At 44.2% G+C, this 25,111-nt stretch overlaps 1 protein-coding gene across 7 annotated transcripts in view; it reads right to left on the bottom strand.

Moving 5' to 3' along the window:
• Positions 1–25,111, bottom strand: part of SMG6 (SMG6 nonsense mediated mRNA decay factor) — a 291,808-nt gene that overhangs the window by 261,968 nt on the left and 4,729 nt on the right. For 4 of the 7 annotated variants that reach the window (XM_066263032.1, XM_066263035.1, XM_066263036.1 and 1 more), the window contains 6 exons: positions 23,618–23,810; positions 23,022–23,132; positions 18,029–18,135; positions 16,858–16,936; positions 6,470–6,580; positions 5,632–5,844 (listed from right to left, as the gene is read on the bottom strand). In XM_066263032.1, coding sequence (XP_066119129.1) covers positions 5,632–5,844; positions 6,470–6,580; positions 16,858–16,936; positions 18,029–18,135; positions 23,022–23,132; positions 23,618–23,810 — 814 coding nt within the window. Of the gene's footprint in view, positions 1–5,631; positions 5,845–6,469; positions 6,581–12,025; positions 12,045–16,857; positions 16,937–18,028; positions 18,136–23,021; positions 23,133–23,617; positions 23,811–25,111 lie in introns of those variants that run through there. The other 3 variants (XM_066263037.1, XM_066263038.1, XM_066263040.1) reach the window with 3 other exon arrangements.

The following is a 25,111-nucleotide window of genomic DNA, read 5'->3' as shown; positions in this document are numbered from 1 at the left end:
AAGAATATATTCACATAGTATTTGTATGATTAAAAATAATTAATAGCCTGACCAGGTGATGGCGCAGTGGATAGAGCATTGGATTGGGACGCGGAAAACCCAGACTTGAGACCCCAAGGTCGCCAGCTTAGTGCAGGCTCATCTGGTTTGAGCAAGGCTCACCAGCTTGAGCCCATGGTCGCTGGCTCGAGCAAGGAGTCACTCAGTCTGCTGTAGCCCCGGTCAAGGCACATATGAGAAAGCTATCAATGAACAACTAAGGTGCCACAATGAAGAATTGATGCTTCTCACCTCTCTCCCTTCCTATTTGTCCCTATCTGTCCCTCTGTCTGAAAAAAAATTAATTAATAAAATTATAAAGGATCCAATGACAGCCCACATGTTGAAATGTCTTCTCTGAGATGCAGAGAATAAAAAAAAATACATCCTGACCAGGTGGTGATACAATGGATAGAACATCAACCTGGAACGCTGACAACCCAGGTTTGAAACCCTGAGGTCACTGGCTCAAGTGTGGGCTCACCAGCTTGAGTGCAGGGTCGCCGGCTTGAGTGTGGGATCATGGACATGACCCTATGGTCACTGGCTCACCTGGAGACCACTCCCCTCCGGGGTCAAGGCACATATGAGAAAGCCATCAATAAATAACTAAAGTGCTACAACAATAGTTGATGCTTCTCATCTCTCTCCCTTATGTCTCCCTGTCTCACACACACAAAAATAAATAAATAAATATTCAAGCTTATAAACACATTACTTAAAAAATAAGTAAGTCTGGGCAGACCAGGCAGTAGTGGAGTGGATAGAGCATCAGACTAGGACGTAGAGGACCCAGGTTCAAAACCCTGAGGACACTGGCTCAAGCAGAGGCTCACCAGCTTGAGCGTGGGGTCGCTGCCTTGAGCGTGGGATCACTGCCTTGAGTGTGGAATCATAGACATGACTCCATGGTCACTGCCTTGAGCCCAAGGTTGCTGCCTTGAGCAAGGGGTCACTCGCTCTGCTATAGCCACCCCCCACCCTCCATCAAGTCACACATGAAAAAGAGGTCAATGAACAACTAAGGTGCCACAACAAAGAATTGATGCTTCTCATCTCTCTCCCTTCCCGTCTGTCTGTCCCTATCTGTCCCTCTGTTGCTGTCTGTCACACACACACACACACACACACACACACACACACACACAAATAAGTAAGTCTGGCTTGGTGCAGTGGATAAAGTGTCAACCTGGAATGCTGAGGTTGCTGGTTCGAAACCCTGGGCTTGCCTGGTCAAGGCACATATGAAAGTTGATGTTTCCTGCTCCTTCCCCCCTTCTCTCTCTCTCTGTCTTCTTTCTAAAATGAATAAATAAAATCTTAAAAAAATACAAGTAGGCCTGACCTGTGGTGGCGCAGTGGATAAAGTGTCGACCTGGAATGCTGAGGTCGCCAGTTCAAAACCCTGGGCTTACCTGGTCAAGGCACATATGGGAGTTGATGCTTCCTGCTCCTCCCCCTGTTCTCTCTCTATCTCTTCTTCTCTCTCTCTCTCCCCTCTCTCTCTAATAAAAATGAATAAATAAAAATCTAAAAAAAAAGTAAATAAATAAATTTTAAAAAAAAATACAAGTAAATAGCAAAACCAATATTTTAAATAGATAAATAAATAAGTCTGACTGGTGGTGGCACAGTAGATAGAGTGTCAACCTAGGACACTGAGGTCCCAGGTTTGAAACCCCAAGGTCACCAGCTTGAGTGCGGGCACGTCGGCTTAAGTGCGGAATCATCAACATAATCCTGTGGTCTATGGCTTGAGCCCAATGGTCACTGGCTTGAGCCCAAGGTCGCTGGCTTAAGCCCAATGATCACTGGCTTAAGCAAGGGGACACTGGCTCAGCTTGAACCCTTCAGTCAAGGCACGAGTAAGAAGCAATCAATGAACAACTAAAGTGACGCAACTACAAGTTGATGCTTCTCATCTCTTTCCTTTCCTGTCTCTTTCTCTCTCTAATAAATAAATAAATAACCTAACAGAAGAGCAAGATCTATAAAAGATTAGTTATAACCTTTATGAAGGATATTCCCCAACCTTTAGGCCTAGTCCAAAGAAAGCTATAAAATGCTTTCTCATATTGTCGTTGCATCCATTTTACTTACTGACTGATTCTGGAGGAGGTGAAGAGAGAGGCAGAAATACTGATCTGTTCCTGTATGTGCCCTGACATGGGATTGAACCCACAAACTTTGCCTGTCGGGATGATGCTCTAATAACCGAACCATGTGGTCAGGGCTATTGCTTTCATTTTAAAGGTTGTTTGACAGTGAAGCTAATCCAATAGAACACTGCTACTCAGCCTTCTGGCTAAGATCAAGTGTAATTGAATAGAACAATTTATCTCTTACTCAAATAGGCGTCTAGAAACTGTAATATCCAAACTAAAAGAGTGCAACAGTGAAGGATTCTTCTACTGCAGCAACTCCTTAGAAGCACCTTAACATACAGGAGTCATCCACTCTATGGGACATAGAAAGTTAGTAATTTCATTTATATGCAATGACTATTTTTCAAGCCATCCAGAAAACTGCTACAACCCAAAAATAATATAGGAAGACAAATGAAAATTTTAAATTAAACCACACACAAAGGAAATGTCCTACTATCCCATTCTGACTCATTGTTAGCAGACAACCAAGCCTCCAACATGAAAGAGAAAACAGAAAACATCAAAAAAGGCCTCCCTCATCTTCCTCCTATAATACCCACAAACCTATCTGCGAACCCAATGATCTATATTCTTTCTTTTCCTCAAGCATAAGAAAAAGGGATCTGTCACCTTCTTTCAGGTTAATCCCTTCACTTGTGCTCTAAATCCTACTTCTGTCCTATCCTCTGCAAGTAACTCTCTCTGTCATCTATTTCCTTTCTTTCTTAGATGTTTCACCTATTTATCATTGTTTTCTCCTGACAGGACTGAATCAACTCTCATGACTTCATTATCATCTGTAAGAGGACGTCTTCAAATATCTTCATCTCTGATTTAGACTATTCCTCCTCAACTTCAGATACTGGTTAGCCTCTAAAACTCTCCACTTCAATGTACTATAGAAATTCCACATGTCTAAAACTAAACTCAGCATCCTTCTCCTAAAACCAACTCCACTAAAACCAACTTTATCTCCTATCTCAGAGAACGGATCATCATCACCCACTTAGTTTCTATGCCAAAACCCCAGGGGCTACTTTTGACTCCCTCTTCTCCCCCACTTTCTCATATCCAATCAAATTCTGTGGATTCCACCTCCTTAATATACCTTACATCCATTCATTTCTCCCCATCTCCAAAGCCATTTCCTGGTTCAAATCCTTTTCACATCTTGGATTACTGCAGCACCCTCCTACTATTCTTATTTCTAGTCTTACTCTTCGCCAAACTTTTCACAAGCAGCCCGAGTTATACTTTTACAATACATACCTGACATGTTTTTTCCCTACTTAAAGTATTCAATAGGTCCTCCTACCACCTTCAGGATAATGGTCAAATAATTTATTGCATGACCATTCAAGATCTGGTCCTAGTATACCTCACCACTCACTGCACAATGAACCAGCCATTTGTAGTTTTCCAATTACCATGCTCTCTCTTCCACACAGAATCCTAAAGCATCATATTGATGACCCAAAACCAAAGCAGCAAAAAAATACTGTACTGTACTTAGTGATGGGATTCAGCTGGTTCAGACAGGTTCAATAGAACCAGTACCTAATGTTTTGTTGAGTTTCGGCGAACTGGTTGTTTAACTAGCACTTGTAATCAGAGTTCTCTCTAAGGTAGGTGACTAGGCAGCCACCCACTGTGGAAATCACAAATTTACATTCCTTACTCCTTACTCTTTTTTTTTTTTTCAGGGACAGAGAGAGAGAGAGAGTCAGAGAGAGGGATAGATAGGGACAGACAGGAACGAAGAGAGATGAGAAGCATCAATCATCAGTTTTTCATTGCAACACCTTAGATGTTCATTGATTGCTTTCTCGTATCTGCCTTGACCACGGGCCCTCAGCAGACCGAGTAACCCCTTGCTCGAGCCAGCGACCTTGGGTCTAAGCTGGTGAGCTTTTTGCTCAAGCCAGATGAGCCCGCGCTCAAGCTGGCGACCTCGGGGTCTCGAACCTGGGTCCTCCGCATCCCAAACCGACGCTCTATCCACTGCGCCACCGCCTGGTCAGGCATTCCTTACTCTTTTTTAGCATTCATCTGCGCAACAGCGTAATCTAAGCACTCGTAGGAATGTTCATTCCATCCATAGGTGAAAAATTGCCAGTGAGGACACCAGTCAAGAAGCAATATGGAGTCTGACCAGGCGGTGGCGCAGTGGATAGAGCATTGCCCTGGGAGGCAAAGAACCCAGGTTCAAAACCCCAAGGTCACAGGCTTGAGCGTGGGCTCATCTGGCTTGAGCATGGGTTCACCAGCTTGAGATCAGGGTCGCTGGCTTGAGTGTGGGATCACAGACATGATGACCCCATGGTCACTGGCTTGAACCCAAAGTCACTGGCTCAGCTGCAGTCTCCTTATCCCCACCCCCACCCCACCCCCACCCCCACCCCGGTCAAGGCACATATGAGAAAGCAATCAATGAACAACTAAGGTGCTGCAAACAAAGAACTGATGCTTCTCATCTCTCTCCCTTCCTACCTGTCTGTTCCTATCTGTCTCTCTGTCTCTCTCATTAAAAAAATTTAAAAAATGAGAGGCGGTTTCCTCTGCCTGTGTGCTTCTCTGCCGTTATGAGACTTTATTAAACGGGTATGGCTTGACCCTATCCAGCTCTGTAGTTTCTGCCTGTGTGCTTGTCTACCATTATGAGACTTTATTAAACGGGTATGGCCCGACCCTTTCCGGCTCTGCAGTTTTTTCTACCATCTGCCCGAGTCCAATGTGAACCTACCTGGCCTCGACCACCAGCATTACCCCAGGTAAGCCCGAGGTTTTGAACCAGTGACCTTAGCACTCCAGGTCAACATTTTATCCACTGTGCCACTATAGGTCAGGTAAGCTATTCTTTTCAATAAAGGTGATTTGTCTAATTTGTTAACTACATGTTACTTCACTCTTATCCTTTGTAAAGCTTTGCACATACATTAAAATTTTAAAAAGAAAAAGAAAAAAATTTAAAAAGAAAATGAAAATATCTTAAATAACAGTTTACTATTTTTTGTCAAGTATTACTTAGTATTTTTTCATTAATATTTTAAAGCTCTTATCTAATTTTATGTACCTCTTTTATTATCATTTAAGTATTAACAAACTATAGAAATGATCCCTAAAAGTAGTCTTTCATTTAAGTATTAAATGCATGAAATAATAAACTACCTTTTGGTATATCATATTTTTATATTTAAAATGGCCATTAGGGCAGAGAACCAGCTGTTAAATTATTTGAATCCCACCACTGACTGTACTAAGTAAATTTTCATTTAGAAAAATTACTTTTACTAAATTCTACAGTGCCACATAGTGGTGAGAGAAGGAAGTGCATAATAAAGATAAAGGGAAGTATGCAATGACTGCAGTTTCTCCCAGTTGCCTGTACCAGGACACCACACTTACTTTGCTCATCTTGTTCATTACATCATCCTTGAGAACTTACATCACTGGGGCTCAGGCTACCCAGCCCATTCTCCTGCTCAGAATCCTTTCCAGACTCAATGCCCTGAGAGGCCCGGGGATGGGATGGATGAATCCAGATCTCCAGGCGAGTAGTGTCATCTCCAACATGCCGGAAAGTAGACTTCTTTCCTTTCCGCCACTGGTCAGGGTTCAGTTCCAATTCCTCATGTTGCTTCTTTTCCATCTGTTCTGCCTATACAACATACAAACACACAAGCTTAGACTCTCCTGCAATTCAGCTAATAAAGACCAGTGCAGGCCTGACCTGTGGTGGCACAGTGGATAAAGCGTCGACCTGGAAATGCTGAGGTCGCTGGTTCAAAACCCTGGGCTTGCCTGGTCAAGGCACATATAGGAGTTGATGCTTCCTGCTCCTCCCCCCTTTCTCTCTCTCTTCTCTCTCTCTCCCCCTCTCTCTCTCCTTTCTAAAAAATGAATAAAAATAAAAATAAAAAGACCAGTGCATATCTCACCTGAGTTCATTGCTCAAAACTGTAACAAGTAAAAACTGTCAGGGTTCCAAAGTAGCAGAGTTAAAACAAACAAAAAAAACCAACATCCACATACTACTAGAATACCATCTGCTTTGTCTCATAAAATGTTATTAATTCTACAAACTACTGCAGATGGAACATGCACACTCAAGAGCCCCAGAGAGCTTTCCTAAAGATGAGTTTGGTTCTGCAAAGGAACTGATTCCCATCAGCACAGCCAATGGGACCCCTTGAGCACATTATTAGTCATTCCCTTAAGGACACAGAGCCAATAAGAGAAACATTCTTCTAGGAAGGAATGATTCTGCCTGCATCCCCACTCACCTTTCGTTTGGTCTCTTCAAATAAACTCATGAGACTCTCCTTGGCAGTCAGGATAGGGTTGCTGGCAGCTAAACTGCGCATATAGTAATACACAGCATCAAGCTTTCTTCTCTGTGGAAAGAGACCAGTGTCAGTCAACCAAGTTTCCTCCAGAGTCCAGTCTTAGCTGACCCAAAAACCATACTATCTCTCCCAACCTGTGTCCCACGCTGTGAGGAATTCCAATAAGAAAACCAGAATGTTATCCATGTAAGAAGCCATGGCAATTACACCAGAGAGATCTCTTCTTGAACAATACTGTATCTTATATGCAGAGGTACTCTAAGAGCCAAGTACTCATAAGGGGAAAAAAGAATAAAGAACCTTGCCCTGGCCAAATAACTCAGAGCATTACCCCAATACACCATGACCGCACATTTGATCCCTGGTCAGGGCATATACAAGAACCACCAATGAATGCATGAATAAGTAGAACAAAAAAACTGATGTTTCTCTTTTTTTTTCTCCCTCCTTTCCTCTCGTTCTCTAAAATCAACAAATAAAAATTTTTTAAAAAGAATAAAGAGCCTGACCAGGCGGTGGCGCAGTGGATAGAGCGTCGGACTGGGATGCGGAAGTACCCAGGTTCGAGACTCCGAGGTCACGCGCGGGCTCATCTGGCTTGAGCAAAGAGCTCGCCAGCTTGGACCCAAGGTCGCTGGCTCCAGCAAGGGGTTACTCGGTCTGCTGAAGGCCCACGGTCAAGGCACATGTGAGAAAGCAATCAATGAACAACTAAGAAGTCGCAATGCGCAACGAGAAACTGATGATTGATGCTTCTCATCTCTCTCTGTTCCTGTCTGTCTGTCCCTGTCTATCTCTGCCTCTGTAAAAAAATAAAATAAAATAAAATAAAAAAATAAAAAGAATAAAGAAACTCATAATATACAAAAACTTTTGTTTTTAGCAAAAAAGTGTTCAACTCACCTACTAATTTATTATTTTTAAAAATGGCAATATCATTGATTAAACATAACTAAATATGAGGCAAGTGATCAGCACTTCATAGGTATTATCTCTAAACCTAAGAACACTGCCACATATATAGTTATTATTAGTCCATTTAAAGATGAGAAAATGGGAGTGCTTTTCAAAAAACTGAAAAGAATTATCATATAAACCAGAAATTCCACTCCTGGGTACATACCCAAAAGAATTAAAATCAGGATCTTGAAGAGATAGCATTATTCATAATGTCTAAAAGGTGGAACTGTCCACTGAGAGCTGAATGGATAAACAAAATGTGGTATATACATACAATTGAGTATTATTTGTCCTTAAAGAGGAAATTCTAATACAAGATATAACATGAACAAACCATGAAGAAATAACATTAAGTGAAATAAGTCAATCACAAAAGACAAACACTATATGATTCCACTTATATCAGGCATCTAGATTATGCAAATTTATAGAAACAGAAAGTAGAAGAGTAGTTGTCAATGTCTGGAAAAAGGGGAGAGTTCTTTTATGGGTGTAGAGTCTATTTTGTAAGATGAGGAGAGTTCTGAAGATTGGTTGAACAAGGTGCGTGTACTTAACATTACTGAACAGTACACTTAAAAATGAGTAAAATGAGCCTGACCTGTGGTGGTGCAGTGGATAAAGCACCCACCTGGAATGCTTAAGTCACTGGTTGGAAACCCAAGCGATATACAGGGAAGAATTATTATTAGTTGATGCTTCCCATTCCTCCCCCCCTTTCTCTCTATCCTCTCTCTAAAATCAATAAACAAAATCTTAAATAAAAAAAAAAATGGGTAAAATGGCCCTGGCCACTGGTACAGTGGATAAAAAATCATCCCTGAGCACCAAGGTCACTGGTTCAATCCCAGGGTCACCAGCTCAAGCCTAGGTTCATTGTCTCTATGCCAGGGATGTCAATCCTGAGGGCACTAGCTTGACCTCAAGGGCACTGGCTCAACCCCCAAAACCACAAGTTCAAACCCTGGTCAGAGTACATTATGAGAAGCAATCAATAGTATAACTAAGTGGAATGACTTGATGTTTCTCTCTCTCTCCCCCCTCCCTTCCTTTCTTAAAAAAAAGGGTGGGGGCCTAATCTATGGTAGAGCAGTGGATAGTACATCGACCTGGAATGCTGAGATCACTGGTTAGAAACCCTAAGCTTGCCTGACCAGGCGGTGGCGCAGTGGAAGGAGCGTCCGACTGGGATGTGGAGGACCCAGGTTCGAGACCCCAAGGCCGCCAGCTTGAGCGTGGGCTCATCTGGTTTGAGCAAAGGCCCACCAGCTTAGACCCAAGGTCGCTGGCTCCAATAAGGGGTTACTCGGTCTGCTGAAGGCCCGCGGTCAAGGCACATATGAGAAAGCAATCAATGAACAACTAAGGTGTTGCAACACGCAATGAAAAACTAATGATTGATGCTTCTCATTTCTCTCCGTTCCTGTCTGTCTGTCCCTGTCTATCCCTCTCTCTGACTCAATCTCTGTCTCTGTTAAAATAAATAAGTAAAAAAAAAATAGAAACCCTAAGCTTGTCTGGTCAAGGCACATATAAGAAGCAATCAATGAACAACTAAAGTGAAGCAACTATGATCTTGCTCCCCCCTACTAAAATCAATAAATAAAATCTTTTAAAAAAGGGTAAGAGATCTGACCAGGCAGTGGTGCAATGGATAGAACATCGAACTGGAACACAGAGGACTCAGGTTCAAAACCCACGAGGTCACCAGCTTGGGCACGGGCTCATCCAGCTTGAGCGAGGGGTCACTGGCTTGAGCATGGGATCATAGACATGAACCCATGATTGAGCCCAAATGTCACTGGCTTGAAGCCCAAGGTTGCTGGCTTGAGCAAGCGGTCACTCATTCTGCTGGAGCCCCCTGGGTCAAGGCACATCTGAGAAAGCAATCAATGAAAAACTAAGGAGCTGCAACCAAGAATTAATGCTTCTCATCTTTCTCCCTTTCTGTCTGTCACTCTCTCTGATTCTGTCTCTGTCCAAAAAAAATAAATAAAGCATGAGAGTAAATTGTGTATTTTACAATTAAAAATGTTTTTACCTTTCTTTTCTTTTTTTTTTGTATTTTTTTTAAGTGACAAGTGGGGATGCAGAGAGACTCTTACATGCACCCGATTGGGATCCACCCCGCATGCCCACTAGGGGGCAACGCTCTGCCCATCTGGGGCATTGCTCTGTTGCAACCAGGGCCATTCTAGCGCCTGAGGCAGAGGCCACAGAGCCATCCTCAGCGCCCGGGCCAACTTTACTCCAATGGAGCGCTGGCTGAAGGAGGGGAAGAGAAACAGAAAAAAAGAGGGGGAAGGGTAGAGAAGCAGATGGGTGCTTCTCCTGTGTGCCCTGGCTGGTAATCGAACCCAAGACTTCCACACACTGGGTCGATGCTCTACTGCTGAGCCAACCGGCCAAGGCTACAATTAAAATTTTTTAATTAAAAAAAATGTTTTTAATTTGGTAAAGGACTTGAATAGACATTTCTCCAAAAGGCCAATAAGCATATAAAAAAATACTCAGTATCATTAGTTCTTGGGGGAATGCAAATCAAAACCATAACAAGATACTATTTCACAGCCAATAGATTTGTAGATATCAACAAACTAGTTCTAAAGTTTCTATGAAAAGGCAAAAGATCCTAACAGCCCACACATTATGGAAGGAGAAAAATAAAGTCAAAAGATTGACAACACCTGACTTCGGGATTGACTATAAAGCTATAATAATCGAAACAGTGCATATTGCCTGACCTGTGGTGGCGCAGTGGATCAAGCATTGACCTGGAATGCTGAAGTCCTCAGTTCTAAACCCCGCGCTTGCCCAGTCAAGGCACATATGAGAAGTAACTACTATGAATTGATGCTTCATGCTCCTTACTACCTTTCTTCTCTCTTTCTCTCCTCTCTCTAAAATCAATAAATAAAATAAAATAAATAAAACAGTGCATACTGCCTGACCTGTGGTGGTGCAGTGGATAAAGCGTCGACCTGGAATGCTGTGGTTGTCAGTTTGAAATACTAGGCTTACCTAGAAGCCCAGTTAAGGCACATATGAGAAGGAACAACTATGAGTTCATACTTCCCATTCCTCCCCCTCCTCTCTCTAAAATCAATTAAATATAAAAACTGAAAACTTCTGGTCTAAGACGCTGCTAAGAAAATGAAAAGAGCCTAACCTGTGATGGTAGTGGATAAGGCATCGACCTGGAACATTGAGGTCGCTGGTTCAAAGCCCTGGGCTTGCCTGGTCAAGGCACATGTGGGAGTTGATGTTTCCTGCTCCTCCCCCCTTCTCTCTCTTTCTCTCTCACCTCTCTCAAATAAATAAATAAAATCCTTTTTAGAAAAAAGATAAGAAAATAAAAACAAAGCACAGACTGAGAAAATATTTACAAACACACCTGATAAAGAACTGGTATCTGAAATGTACAATGTACTCTTAAAACTCACCCTGGCCAGGTAGCACAGTCCCTATATGCCAAAGTTATGGGATTGATCCCTGGTGAAGGAACATACAAGAATGAACCAATGAATGAATAAATAAGTGGAACAAAAAGTCAATGCTGTCTCTTTCTAAAAAATCAATTTAAGCCTGACTAGGCGGTAGCAGAGTAGATAGAGTGTCAGTTTGGGATGCAGAGGACTCAGGTTTGAAACCCCAAGGTCACTGGCTTGAGCGCAGGCTCACCAGCTTGAATCCAGGGTCACTGGCTTGAACATGGGATCATAAACATGACCCCATGGTTGCTGGCTTGAGCCCAAAAGTCACTGGCTTGAGCAAGGGGTCACTGGCTCAGCTGCAACCCAAGGCACTTATGAAAATGCAATCAATGAACAATTAAGGTGCCACAATGAAGAATTGATGCTTCTTATCTCTCTCCTTTCCTGTCTGTCCCTATCTGTCCCTGTCTTTCTTGTTAAAAAAAAGAAAAGAAAATCAATTTAAAAAGTCAAGTAAAAAAAATAAACAATGAGAAAACCAACCCATCCTGGCTGATTGGCTCAGTGGTAGAGTGTCAGCTTGGCGTGTGGATATCCCAGGTTCAATTCCTAGTAAGAGCACACAAGAGAAGAGCCGATCTGCTTCTCCACTCCTCCCCCTCTCACTTCTCTCTCTCCCTCTTCCCTCCCCTCCTGCAGCCATGACTCAATTGGAGCAAGTTGACCCCAGGTGCTGAGGATGGCTCCACGGCCTCCCCCTCAGGTGCTGGAATGGCTCCGGTTACAACAGAGCAACACCCCAGACAGGCAGAGCATCATTCCCTAGTGGGCTTGCCAGGTGAACCCTGGTTGGAATGCATGCAGGAGTCTCTCTGCCTCCCTTCCTCTCACTGAATTAAAAAAAAAAAAAGGAAGGAAAGAAGGGAGGGAGAGAGAGAGGAGGGAGGGAATGAGGGAGGGAGGACTCAATTTAAAAACGAGCAAAATAACTAAACAAATATCTCCCAAGACACACAAATGGCAAATAAGCATATGAAAAGATGTTCCTCATCACCTGTCATTAGGAAAATGCAAATTAAAATGAGATAGCACTACACACCTATGAGAATGACCAAACTCCAGAATGCTGACAACACCTGGCAAGGATGCAGAGCAACAGGAACTCTCATCTGCTGTTGGTGGGAATGCAAAATGGTACAGCCACATTGGAAAACAGTTTGGAAAAAAGTCTGGCAGTTTCTTCCAAAACTACATATATACATTCTTACCATATGATCCAGCAATCATACTCCTTGGTTTTACCCAAATAAGTTGAAAACTTACGCCCACACAAAAACCTGCACACAGATGTTTATAGCATTTCTATTTATAATACCCAAAACTTGGAATCACTCAAGATGTCCTTCAATTGAAGGAATGGATAAACAAACTGTGGTACATCCATATAAAAAAAGAGCTGTCAAGCCATGAAAATAACCTTAAATTCATATTGGTAAGTGAAAGAAGCCAATCTGCAAAGGCTACATACTATATGGTTCCAACTATGCGGCATTCTGAAAAAGGGAAAACTATAGTAATAAGACAAATATCAGTGACTGTCAGGAAAGAGCAACAACAAGTAGAACATGGAGCACAGGGTATTTTTAGGACAGTAACACTATTCTGTATGATACTATAATGGTAGAAATATGTCACCATACATATGTTCAAAGCTATAAAATGTACAACAATAAAAGTGAAACTTAATGTAAACTATAAACTTTAGTTGATAATAATGTATCAATACTGGCTCAACAACTGTAACAAATATGCTAAACTAATTTAAGATGTTAATAGTGGGAAAACTGAGGGGAGAAGTGAGCCGAGAGAGTACCTGGGAACTCTGTACTTTGTTCATTTTGTTTTTCCTTTTTTTAATTTTTTTTTTTTACAGAGACAGAGAGAGAGTCAGAGAGAGGGATAGACAGGGACAGACAGACAGAAAGGGAGAGAGATGAGAAGCATTAATCATTAGTTTTTCGTTGCATGTTGCAACACCTTAATTGTTCATTGATTGCTTTCTCATACATGCCTTGACCACAGGTCTTCAGCAGACCAAGTAACCCCTTGCTCAAGCCAGTGACCTTGGGCCCAAGCTGGTGAGCTTTTGCTCAAACCAGATGAGCCCTCGCTCAAGTTGGAGACCTTGGGGTCCTCCGCATCCCAGTCCGACACTCTATCCACTGTGCCACCACCCAGTCAGGCTGTTCACTTTTTATGTAAACCTAAACTGACTAAAAACCTTTAAAAAATATGTATTAAAGAGGAAAAAAAAAAAGAGTCCCCAACATGGGAGTGTGGATAAGCCCACAGATATTACTTCATACCCACTAGGTTGGTCAAAACTTAAAAGTCACAAATGGCAAGAATGTGGAGAAATCTGATACAAGGTTGGTGGGAATGTAAAAAGGTGTAGCCACTATGAGAAAGTTTGGTGGTTCCTCCAAAAGTTAAGCAGAAAATGACCACATGACCCAGCAATTACATCCTAGGTACAGAACAAAAAAAAACTGAATATAGATATTCAAGCCAGACCTGTGGTGGCGCAGTGGGTAAAGAATCAATCTGGATGGCTGAGGTCACCAGTTCAAAGCCCTGGACTTGACTGGTCAAGGCACATATGGGAGTTGATGCTTCCTGTTCCTTCTCCCTTTCTCTCCCCTCCCCTCTGCTAAATGAATAAAATAAAAAGAATATAGATATTCAAACAAATACTGCACAAAAGCACTATTCACAACAGCTAAAATGTGGAAAAAACAAAATGTCCAACTGATGAATAAATGTGTTATAGCTGTACAATGGGATATTATTCATCCATAAAAATGAAGTCTTGATACATGTTACAACATGGAACCTCAAAAACTTTATAATAGGCCCTGCTCGAGTGGCTCAATGTATAAAGCATTGACCCAGCACATCAGAGGCCACAGGTTCAACCCCTGGTCAAGGCAAGTATGAGAAGCAATCACTGAGAGCAAAACTAAATGGAACTAAGTGAAACAACAAGTTGATGCTGCTCTCTCTCTCTCTCTCTCTCTCTCTTTCTCCTCTCACCTTCCCCCTCCCTCCCTTTCTCCCTCTCTCTCTCTCATGTCAATGAAAAAAAAAATTTTTTTTTTTTGGTATTTTTCTTAAGTTGGAAACGGGGAGGCAGTCAGATTCCCACATGCGCCCGACCGGGACCAACCGGCATGCCCACCAGGGGGCAATGCTCTGCCCATCTGGGGCATTGCTCTGTTGCAACCAGAGCCACTCTAGCACCTGAGGCAGAGGCCAAGGAGCCATCCCCAGCGCCCGGGCCATCTTTGCTCCAATGGAGCCTTGGCTGCGGGAGGGGAAGAGAGAGACAGAGAGGAAGGAGGGTGGGGGGGAGAAGCAGATGGGCGCTTTTCCTGTGTGCACTGGCCGGGAATAGAACCTGGGACTGCCACACGCCAAGCCGACACTCTACCGCTGAGCCAACCGGTTAGGGCCCGAAAAAAAGATTTTTTTTTTTTTTTTTTTTGTATTTTTCTGAAGCTGGAAACGGGGAGAGACAGTCAGACAAACTCCCGCATGCGCCCGACTGGGATCCACCCGGCACGCCCACCAGGGGGCGATGCTCTGCCCCTCCAGGGCGTCGCTCTGCCGCAACCAGAGCCACTCTAGCGCCTGGGGCAGAGGCCAAGGAGCCATCCCCAGCGCCCGGGCCATCTTTGCTCCAATGGAGCCTTGGCTGCGGGAGGGGAAGAGAGAGACAGAGAGGAAGGAGGGTGGGGTGGAGGAGCAAATGGGTGCTTCTCCTGTGTGCCCTGGCCGGGAATCGAACCCAGGTCCCCCGCATGCCAGGCCGACGTTCTACCACTGAGCCAACGGGCCAGGGCCCCGAAAAAATTTTTTAAAATAAAATACTTTATGTTAAATAAAAGAAGCCATATATGAAAGGTCACATATTATATGATTTTACTTACATAAAACATCCATAATTGGCCCTGGCCGGTTGGCTCAATGGTAGAGCTTCAGCCCGGCATGTGGAAGTCCCAGATTTGATTCCCGGTCAGGGCACTCAGGAGAAGTGCCCATCTCCACCCTTTTCCCTCTCCTTCCTCTCTATCTTTCTCATCCCCTCCCTCAGTCAAGGCTCTACTGGAGCAAAGTTGGCCCAGGCATTGAGGATGGCTCCATGGCCTCCACTTCAGGTGCTGGAATGGCTCTGGTTGCAACAGAGCAACACACCAGATGGGCAGAGCATCGCCCCCTGGTGGGCATGCCGGGTGGATCCCAGTCGGGCACATGTGGGGGTCTCTCTGCCTCCCTGCTTCTCACTTCAGAAAAATATAAAAGAAAAAAAAACAAACCCATAATAGGTTAATCCAGAGACAGAAAGCAGACTAGTGGTTGCCAGAGGCTGAGGCTCAGGAGAAATGGGGAGTAATGGACATAGGGTTTTCTTTTAAGGTAATAAAATGTCTTGGAACTAGACAGAGCTGATGGTTATATAATACTGTTGATGTACTAAATGCCTCTGGATTTTACAGATAATTACTAACAAATAAATTTTATATTATGTGAATTTTTCTGTAATTTTCTTAAAGCTACTGAGGAAAAATTTTTAATTATATTTTCTTATTTTTGGTTTTAAGAGTATGTTTATTAAAGCTGGGGACAGTGAAATAAGAAAGAGCCTAGGATAAAAGAAGCAACAGGAGAGGCTAGGTGGAGCTGCTTTGGTTCTCTGAAAACATTATGGGAAAGAAATAAGCCAAGGTGGGACTTCCATCAGCTCTGGTTCGGGGGTTAGCATGGGACAAGCTATCGCTGCCCATTGCTTTCTCAGTTATAAGTCTCATGGGGTCCCTTAAACTTTAGGAGATTCAAGCCTGTGAAGAAAGGAGAGGGAGAAGGAAAAGGTATGGGTGTACATCCAGAAGAAAGAGCTAAATTATATTTTCAATTTAACAAAAAACATAATTTAGCCCTGGCTGGTTCACTCAGTGGTAGAGCATCAGCTTGGCATGTGGATGTCCCAGATTCAATTCCCAGTCAGGGCATACAGGAGAAGCAACCATCTGCTTCTCCTCCCTACTCCCCTCTCTCTTCCCATGGTCCATGGCCCAGGTGCTGAGGATGGTTTTGTGGCCGCCCCCCAGGTGCTAAAAATAGCTCTGTTGCCAAGCATAGTCTCTGGCTTGAGCAAGGGGTTGCTGGCTCAGCTGGAACTCCCCAGTCAAGGCGCATATAAGAAAGCAATCAATGAACTAAGGTGCTGCAACTATGAGTTGATGCTTCTCATCTCTCTCCTTTCCTGTCTGTCCCCGCTAGTCAATCTCTCACTCTCGCTTAAAAAAAAAAAAAATTGGCCTGACCAGACGGTGGCGCAGTAAATAAGCATCGGACTGGGATGCAGAGGACCCAGGTTCAAGACCTCGAGGTCACCAGCTTAAGCGTGGGCTCATGCGGTTTGAGCAAAGCTCACAAGCTTAGACCCAAGGTTGCTGGCTTGAGCAAGGGGTTACTTGATCTGCTGAAGGCCCACGGTCAAGGCACGTATGAGAAAGCAATCAATGAACAACTAAGGCGTCACAACAAAGAACTGATGATTGATGCTTCTCATCTCTCTCCGTTCCTGTCTCTCTGGCCCTATCTATCCCTCTCTCTGACTCTCTCTGTCTCTGTAAAATAAATAAATAAATAAATATTTTTTTAAAGAATGAAGTGCAAATTCAAATGAAGAGACAGATCTCTGGCCATTTACTTCTAAAAGTAACAGAAACAAAATGCGGTTTGAGGATGGGAGACATAAAGGGATCTACTTTGGGTCAGAGGATTCCAGATGAATAGAATATATGCTCTCAAAATCCGTATTTCTAGAATACTGCCTGAAAAAGCCTTCTCATCTACAAGATTCCTTACCGTATACACTGCCAGCAGAGCCAACTGGTTATAGGGGCGGCCATTCTTGGGAGCAATGTGCTGAGCCTTCAGGTACCAACTGGAAGAGAAAAGACAACTTTAAAAAATGCTAGTTCCTGCCTGACCTGTGATGGCACAGTGGATAAAGTGTAACCTGAAGCGCTGAGGTTGCCAGTTCAAAACCCTGGCTTGTCTGGTCAAGGCACGTATGGGAAGCAACTACAAGTTGATGCTCCTGCTCTCCCCCACCACCCCTCCCTCCCTCCCTTCTTCCTTTCTCTCACTAAAATGATTAAAATCTTATAAAAATATACTAGCTCCTTACCAACTCTTTTCCAATTCATCACCTGAGAGTCCTTACTACTTAAGGCATAAGCTGGAGTGTTAGATGTAAACCTGGAGTGGTAAAGCGTGAATGACTACAGAGAGCAATAAGGACATGTATAGGACATCCATATGGGAGGCAGCTCAGGTGGCCCATAGCTCTAAACAGGAAGAGTTTAAAGCCACACAATGAGGCCCTGGCCGGTTGGCTCAGTGGTAGAGCGTCGGCCTGGCATGCGGGGGACCCGGGTTCGATTCCCGGCCAGGGCACATAGGAGAAGCGCCCATTTGCTTCTCCACCCCCCCCCCCACCTTCCTCTCTGTCTCTCTCTTCCCCTCCCGCAGCCAAGGCTCCATTGGAGCAAAGATGGCCCGGGCGCTGGGGATGGCTACTTGGCCTCTGCCCCAGGCGCTAGAGTGGCTCTGGTCGCGGCAGAGTGACGCCCCGGAGGGGCAGAGCATCGCCCCCTGGTGGGCAGAGCGTCGCCCCTGGTGGGCATGCCGGGTGGATCCCAGTCGGGCGCATGCGAGAGTCTGTCTGGCTGTCTATCCCCATTTCCAGCTTCAGAAAAATACAAAAAAAAAAAAATTAAAAAAAATAATAATAAAGCCACACAAGGGGAAGCCCTGGCCAGGTAGCTCAGTTGGAGAGAACACTGTCCCAATGCACTAAGGTCACAGGTTGTGGGTTTGATCCCTGGTCAGGGCCCACACAGAAATCAACCAATGAATGCAAAAACTAGTGAACAACAAATTGATGTTTCTCTCTCTCTTTTCTCTCTCTATAATCAATTTAAAAAAAAAAGCTACACAGGAAGAGAAGCAAATAAACAAGAGGCAAAAGTACCTGCGTGCTTTCCCATAGTTTGCTGTGTCATTGGCTTGCTCCCGATACCTAGCGATATCTCCTTGACAAATCATACATCGCTGGGCACTGATCAAGGCATATTTTACCTTTAGAAAAAACAATCAGTTAATAGCATACCCAAAAAACTCTAGCTTCAACCCCAAAGTATCGGGATGAGATCAAAATGACAGAGCAGCATTAATAAAGCATTAATAGTCTTCAACAACGTAAAAAAAGTTTTCAATCTAATGTTGACTAGCAAACAAAAAGAAAGCCAGTAGTGTGATGAAAACTTTACTGAGAAAGAGTGACAGAAGGAAAAGGGGTCATTCTTATTTCATGTCCCAGGCAAATAGAAAAAAACATTCTGAAACTAAGAGCCTGACCCTCCATGTTTTCATTGTGGGCTCTTAGGCAGGCCTTTGGGACTCAAGTTTCTTCATTTGAACATAAAAATACCTATTCAGTAGGTTAACTGGAGGGAATAAATATAAAATACTTTACAAATTTTAAAGTGAATATACCAATATTAAGATAATTGTTCACTGTTCCCTTCCTGCCATCATTATAGTCTTTTCTCAAACTGTTACTATCATTGCATTGTGTTACTGCATTACTTCCCCTTTGCAAAATAGTAATTCTCTAAAATAGTAAGTTACTCTTTACCAAATACCTACAATGTGCCAAGACTGTGTAGTAATATATATTCATATTCTCACTGATGAGCTTGGCATCAGTCACTCAGAAAACAATAAAATAAATCCTCAGAAATCCCAATACATTTGCCCAACCTAAAAAACTCTCTGAGGAGGCCCTGGCCGGTTGGCTCAGCAGTAGAGCGTCAGCCTGGCGTGCAGGGGACCCGGGTTCGATTCCCGGCCAGGGCACATAGGAGAAGCGCCCATTTGCTTCTCCACCCCCACCCCTCTCCTTCCTCTCTGTCTCTCTCTTCCCCTCCCGCAGCCGAGGCTCCATTGGAGCAAAGATGGCCCGGGCGCTGGGGATGGCTCCTTGGTCTCTGCCCCAGGCGCTAGAGTGGCTCTGGTCTCAGCAGAGTGACGCCCTGGAGGGGCAGAGCATCGCCCCTGGTGGGTGTGCAGGGTGGATCCCGGTCGGGTGCATGCGGGAGTCTGTCTGACTGTCTCTCCCCGTTTTCCTTCAGGAAAATACAAAAAAAATACAAAAAAAAAACACCTCTCTGAGGAATCGCTTCATAAAATGTAATTCCACTCCACCTCACGCATAAAAAAATCACTATCTCTCTGCAGGACCTGTGGTGGCACAGTGGATAGTGTCGATCTGGGACACTGATGTCCCAGGTTCAAAACACTGACATTGCTGGCTTGAGCACTGACTCACTGACTCGCCAGCTTGAGCGTAGGATCATCAACATGAAGCCCAAGGTCGCTAGCTTAAGCAAGGGGTCATTGACTTGGCTTGAATCCTCCCGTCAAGGCACATGTGAAAAGCAATCAACAAACAACTAAAGTACCAAAACTACAAGTTTATGCTTCTCATCTCTCTCCCTTCCTGCCTGTCTTGGTCTCTCACAAAATAAATAAATAAAATTAGCATGTCCCTGAACAAAGAACAAGCTTCAAGGAAAAGTAGATAATGACTCCTCAGAAAGGCTCACTTACTAGCTAAATAACTGGCTCCTGCACATCAACCTCCTAAGACATAAACAGGTGTCTCAACAAAGTTACATGTCACTACTTCATCCACCTTCAGAGTCCTGACTATCCTACACATTCTATGAACACCAAGAACCCTTGATATTTAACTGATAAAGCACCACAAAAACTAGTTATGTTACCATACTACAGCTACTCTGCCAACTCAATGAGAAGAAAAAAAAATTCCGCCAAAGGTTCTCCACTATCTTCACAATGAAGTCCTACATGATCTAGCCTCTGCTCTTCTCTTCAGCACCATTACCTCTTACTCTCTGTGCCTCAGTCAGATTAGACTTTTCTCAGTCCTCCTAACACACCATGCTCTTTCCCACTTCAGGACCTTCACATATACGATTCCCTCTCCCTACACGGTTATAGTTCTTGAATCTTCACATACACCTTCACTTGGTTAATGTCTCAGTCTTCAGCCTCAGCTTAACTGTGACTTTCTGAGTCCTCTATGATCCTCTAAACCCTTTTACAGTACATAGCCCCACAACATCCTTTGCAGAAGTCCCTGCATCTGCAATTGCTAATTCAACATCCGCACTCACCCCTAGTAAAACTCTAAACTCCAAGAGCTGGGATCATGGCTTTCTTGTTTCATAATGAATTTATTGTGTGTGCCTAGAATGGCACCTAACATGTAAGAGGAACTCAATAAATTCTTGTCAATTAGTAATAGAGCTTATGCATAACAGTTCATCAGAAGGAGCAGAAAAGCAAGAGGAAGCCTCTGCTCCATAAATCACACCCCTTGCCTGACCTATGGTGGCGCAGTGGATAAAGCGTCGACCTGGAACGCTGAGGTCGCCGGTTCGAAACCCTGGGCTTGCCCAGTCAAGGCATATATGGGAGTTGATGCTTCCTGCTCCTCCACCCTCTCTCCTCCCTTCTCTAAAATGAATAAAATCTTTTTAAAAAATAAATAATTAAATAAATAAATAAATCGCACCCCTTTCTCTACTGAATCTTTAACCCCTTCCTTTACCCTGGCCTTTTTCTCAACCTATAAATATGTTCAAGTCTCTCACAGCTTAAAAACTTCTCTTGACACAAAAGTTCTCTCTTAAGTACTACTTCTCCTCTTTGCCTTCATAGCCAAGATTATTTTTTCCCTTTATTTTTCCAAGTGAGAGGAGGGGAGATACAGACTCCTGCATGCATCCTGACTGGATCCACCCAGCAACCCCCATCTGGGGCTGATACTCTACCCCTCTGAGGCCATGCTCATAACCAAGCTATTTTTAGCACCTGAGTCAGACAGAGGCTTCAGGGAGCCATCCTCAGCGCCCAGGCCCAATGTGCTCAAACCAATCAAGCCATGGCTGCAGGAGGGGAAATGAGAGAGAGAAGGAGCAAGAGGAGAGGGGGAGAAGAGGGAGGAGGGAGAGAGAAGCAGAAGCAGATGGTCGCTCCTCCTGTGTGCCCTAACCAGGAATCAAACCCAGAACATCCACATGGCAAGCCAATGCTCTAGCATTGAGCAAACCAGCCAGGGCCAAGATTCTAAAAAGAATAGTCTGTATTACTACTCTCTCTTTATATGTACAGCCCTACTTCTCATTCACTAGTCTAGCTTCCATCCTCTTCAATTAAAATAACTTGATAAGGTCATCCAGTTCAATAAACACTTTTCAGTAATCTTAGCATTTGATGATTTGATAAAACTTGATAATTTTACCCACTACCTTGAAATCTGATAACCCCACTCTCTGTCCAGCCTTCCCAGTCTCCCAACTTCAGCTTCAACTATCACCTATACACTGATGACTCCTCAATCTATACTGCTCACAAAAATTAGGGGATATTTCAAAAATGAATATGAAGCAATAAAATACCCCCAATTTTTGTGCAATATATATCACCAGCCCAGCTTTCTCCTGAGCTCCAAACTAACCAGACCATTCATTTGTTCATTTTCAAGTTCCTCCACCTAAGCATGTTCAAAACTAGACTAACCTCTTCCTTCCCAGCCACTCTCCTAGGTCACAAACTGGAAGATGATCTAGACTCCTCATGCATCCAATCTCATCAATCTCATCATTCACCCCAAATATGCCAGTAATTCAATGTTATTTCCCTTACATCTTTTCCATCTGTGTTCTCTTTTCTACCACACCTCTACCTTCAGACCCACACACCGACTCTATTTCCATTCTTGCCCAAACTCATCCATTTCCCAGTATGACTGGTTGTAAGAACAAAGCTATGATATCCATTTGTTGGAAATAAAAGGTTCCTCATTGCTTTCAGAATAAAGTTCAAACTCTTCAACAAGAGTCGATGGCCCTGGCCGGTTGGCTCAGTGGTAGAGCGTCGGCCTGGTGTGCAGAAGTCCCGGGTTCGATTCCAGGCCAGGGCACACAGGAGAAGCGCCCATCTGCTTCTCCACCCCTCTCTCTTTCCTCTCTGTCTCTCTCTTCCCCTCCCGCAGCCGAGGCTCCATTGGAGCAAAGATGGCCCGGGCGCTGGGGATGGCTCCTTGGCCTCTGCCCCAGGTGCTAGAGTGGCTCTGGTCACAACAGAGCAACGCCCCGGAGGGGCAGAGCATCGCCTCCGGTGAGCAGAGCGTCGCCCCCTGGTGGGCGTGCCGGGTGGATCCCAGTCGGGCGCATGAGGGAGTCTGTCCGACTGTCTCTCCCCGTTTCTAGCTTCAGAAAAATACAAAAAAAAAAAAGGGTTGATGATCTATCCCTTCCTACTTCATTAACTTTATCTCCTATACAGCCCAACTCCACATTATAGAGAACAGTATACTGAACTTCTTCCACTTTTCCAATAAGGCCTGATTCTCACTATGCCCTGTATTGAGACTGCCCCTTCTGCTCCTATTCATGTTTCAAAACTCACATTGACAGTCTCTGAGAAGCCTTCCTTGAACTCATCCATCTAAATCAGATCTACTTCCCTCTATGCCCCTTCAACACTTTATATACAATATCATCATAGTATTTATAACATTACATTATAATTACTGACTTATTTGCCCTGGTACTCCAATGGACTGTATCTTTCATTTTGTATCCTTAACACCCAGTACAGTGCCTAGTACATAACTAACACTACATAAATGCTTACTAAATGAATGAACAAATTTAAGATAAAGAAACTGGCATGGCCTCATCTGTGGTGGCGCAGTGGAATAAGCGTCAGCCTGGAACACTGAAGTTATCAGTTTGAAACCCTGGGCTTGCCTGGTAAAGGCACATATGGGCATTGATGCTTCCTGCTCCTTCCCCGGTCCTTCTCTCCCCCCACCCCCCACCTCTCTAAAATGAATAAATTAAAAAAAAAAAAAAAAGAAACTGGCTTACTGTCTTGTGTAATGGCTTGCTTCGAATGGCAAGACCATCCATGTAGTCCTCCAGTTTGAACTTGTAAGTAACCTGCAGCTTCTGAAGCAAACTATCAAAGAAGTCACTACCCTATAAAGAGAAAAAATAAGAAATTGAAAAATAAGAAGTTGAACAGTCAGTTCTGATCCAATCTATCCACCAGAAACTGGGAAAAGTGACCTTTTCACTGTTCTGTTAATGCTTAGCTATCTGAGGTAAAGGAAGGCATACACAGCATTTAGTGACCACCAACTAAGCAAAAGACAAATTAATAGCATAAGACATTCCATAATTTTAAAGATATGAACACCTGCACGCACCCTCTTCTCCCCACCCTTCCAACCCTTCTACCCCCGACTAAGACATTCACAAAGCTTCCAAGCTCAGAACTAATTTCAACTTTAAGTTATGGTCTCAAGGAAGCAAAAGGAGTAGGGTAGGCCTAAACCCAAAAAAAGAGCATACAATTTTTTCTCAATGTTGTTATAAAATATAGCATTTCAGGTGGTAAAAAATCCATCACAACTACAGGATGCTGAAGCCTTTTTTCTGAGAACAAAAAGATGATGGTTTACCTCATCCAAGAGTTCCAAAAGTCTGTTCCGAATATGTTCTGGGTTATCAACATTCGGATCCTTGAGAAGCTGCCTGAATTTCTCAATCACCTGATAGAAAGCATTCTTCCACAGGATCTGATCCACATTCTGATTATCAGAGAACTCAATATCTAATAGAATACAGCGCTCATATAGCTGCAGCAGTTCAGCTCTGGAATAAAATACATACAACTTCTAGCTCCAAATACACCACATTAAAGGCTATACCCAAGATTTGAGCTTCCTGCAAATCAAAGATCTTCCTTGATAGAAAATCCATACTGCCACCAGGTATAATATTCATTCTGGCTTCCATTCTGCATAACTGAATGTCATTTTAAAGACAGTTATGTTGGCCCTGACCGGTTGGCTCAGTGATATAGAGCGTCGGCCTGGCGTGCAGAAGTCCCGGGTTCGATTCCCGGCCAGGGCACACAGGAGAAGCGCCCATCTGCTTCTCCACCCCTCCCCCTCTCCTTCCTCTCCGTCTCTCTCTTCCCCTCCTGCAGCTGAGGCTCCATTGCAGCAAAAGATGGCCCGGGCACTGGGGATGACTCCTTGGCCTCTACCCCAGGCCTAGAGTGGCTCTGGTTGAGACAGAGCTACGCCCCAGATGGGCGGAGCATCGCCCCCTGGTGGGCGTGCCAGGTGGATCCCGGTGGGGAGCATGCGGGAGTCTGTCTGACTGCCTCCCCATTTCCAGCTTCAGAAAAATACAAAAAAATAAAATAAAGTCAGTTATGTCTAGCCCTGGCTGGTTTGCTCAGTGGTAGAGCATCAGCCTGGTATGCAGGAGTCCTGGGTTCGATTCCCGGCCAGGGCACACAGGAGAGGCGCCCATCTGCTTCTCTACCCCTCCCCCTCTCCTGTCTCTCTCTTCCCCTCCCACAGCCAAGGCTCCATTGGAGCAAAGTTGGCCCAAGCGCTAAGGATGGCTCTATGGCCTCTGCCTCATGTGCTAGAGTGGCTCTGGTTGCAACAACAACAAAAAAGTTATGTCTAGGAAAGTAGCTTTCCCCCATATGCTTCCACCTAAGTTTAACAGCTGACATAATATCTTCACCACAAATTATATGCTGTTCATTTCCTGGTGTTCTAAAAAGTCTTTCCTTTTCCATTTCCAGATTCCATGTTCTTTTATTTATTTATTTATTTTTTTTGTATTTTTCTGAAGCTGGAAACGGAGAGAGACAGTCAGACAGACTCCTGCACGCGCCCGACCGGGATCCACCCGGCACGCCCACCAGGGGCGAGCTCTGCCCACCAGGGGGTGATGGTCTGCCCCTCTGGGGCGTCGCTCTGCTGCGACCAGAGCCACTCTAGCGCCTGGGGCAGAGGCCAAGGAGCCATCCCCAGCGCCCGGGCCATCTTTGCTCCAATGGAGCCTTGGCTGCGGGAGGGGAAGAGAGAGACAGAGAGGAAGGGGGGGGGGGGGGTGGAGAAGCAAATGGGCGCTTCTCCTATGTGCCCTGG

Source organism: Saccopteryx bilineata, chromosome 2 (genome assembly GCF_036850765.1).
Source record: "Saccopteryx bilineata isolate mSacBil1 chromosome 2, mSacBil1_pri_phased_curated, whole genome shotgun sequence".
In the NCBI taxonomy this organism is placed as follows: Eukaryota; Metazoa; Chordata; class Mammalia; order Chiroptera; family Emballonuridae; genus Saccopteryx; species Saccopteryx bilineata.
This window is presented reverse-complemented; position numbering and strand designations above follow the sequence as displayed.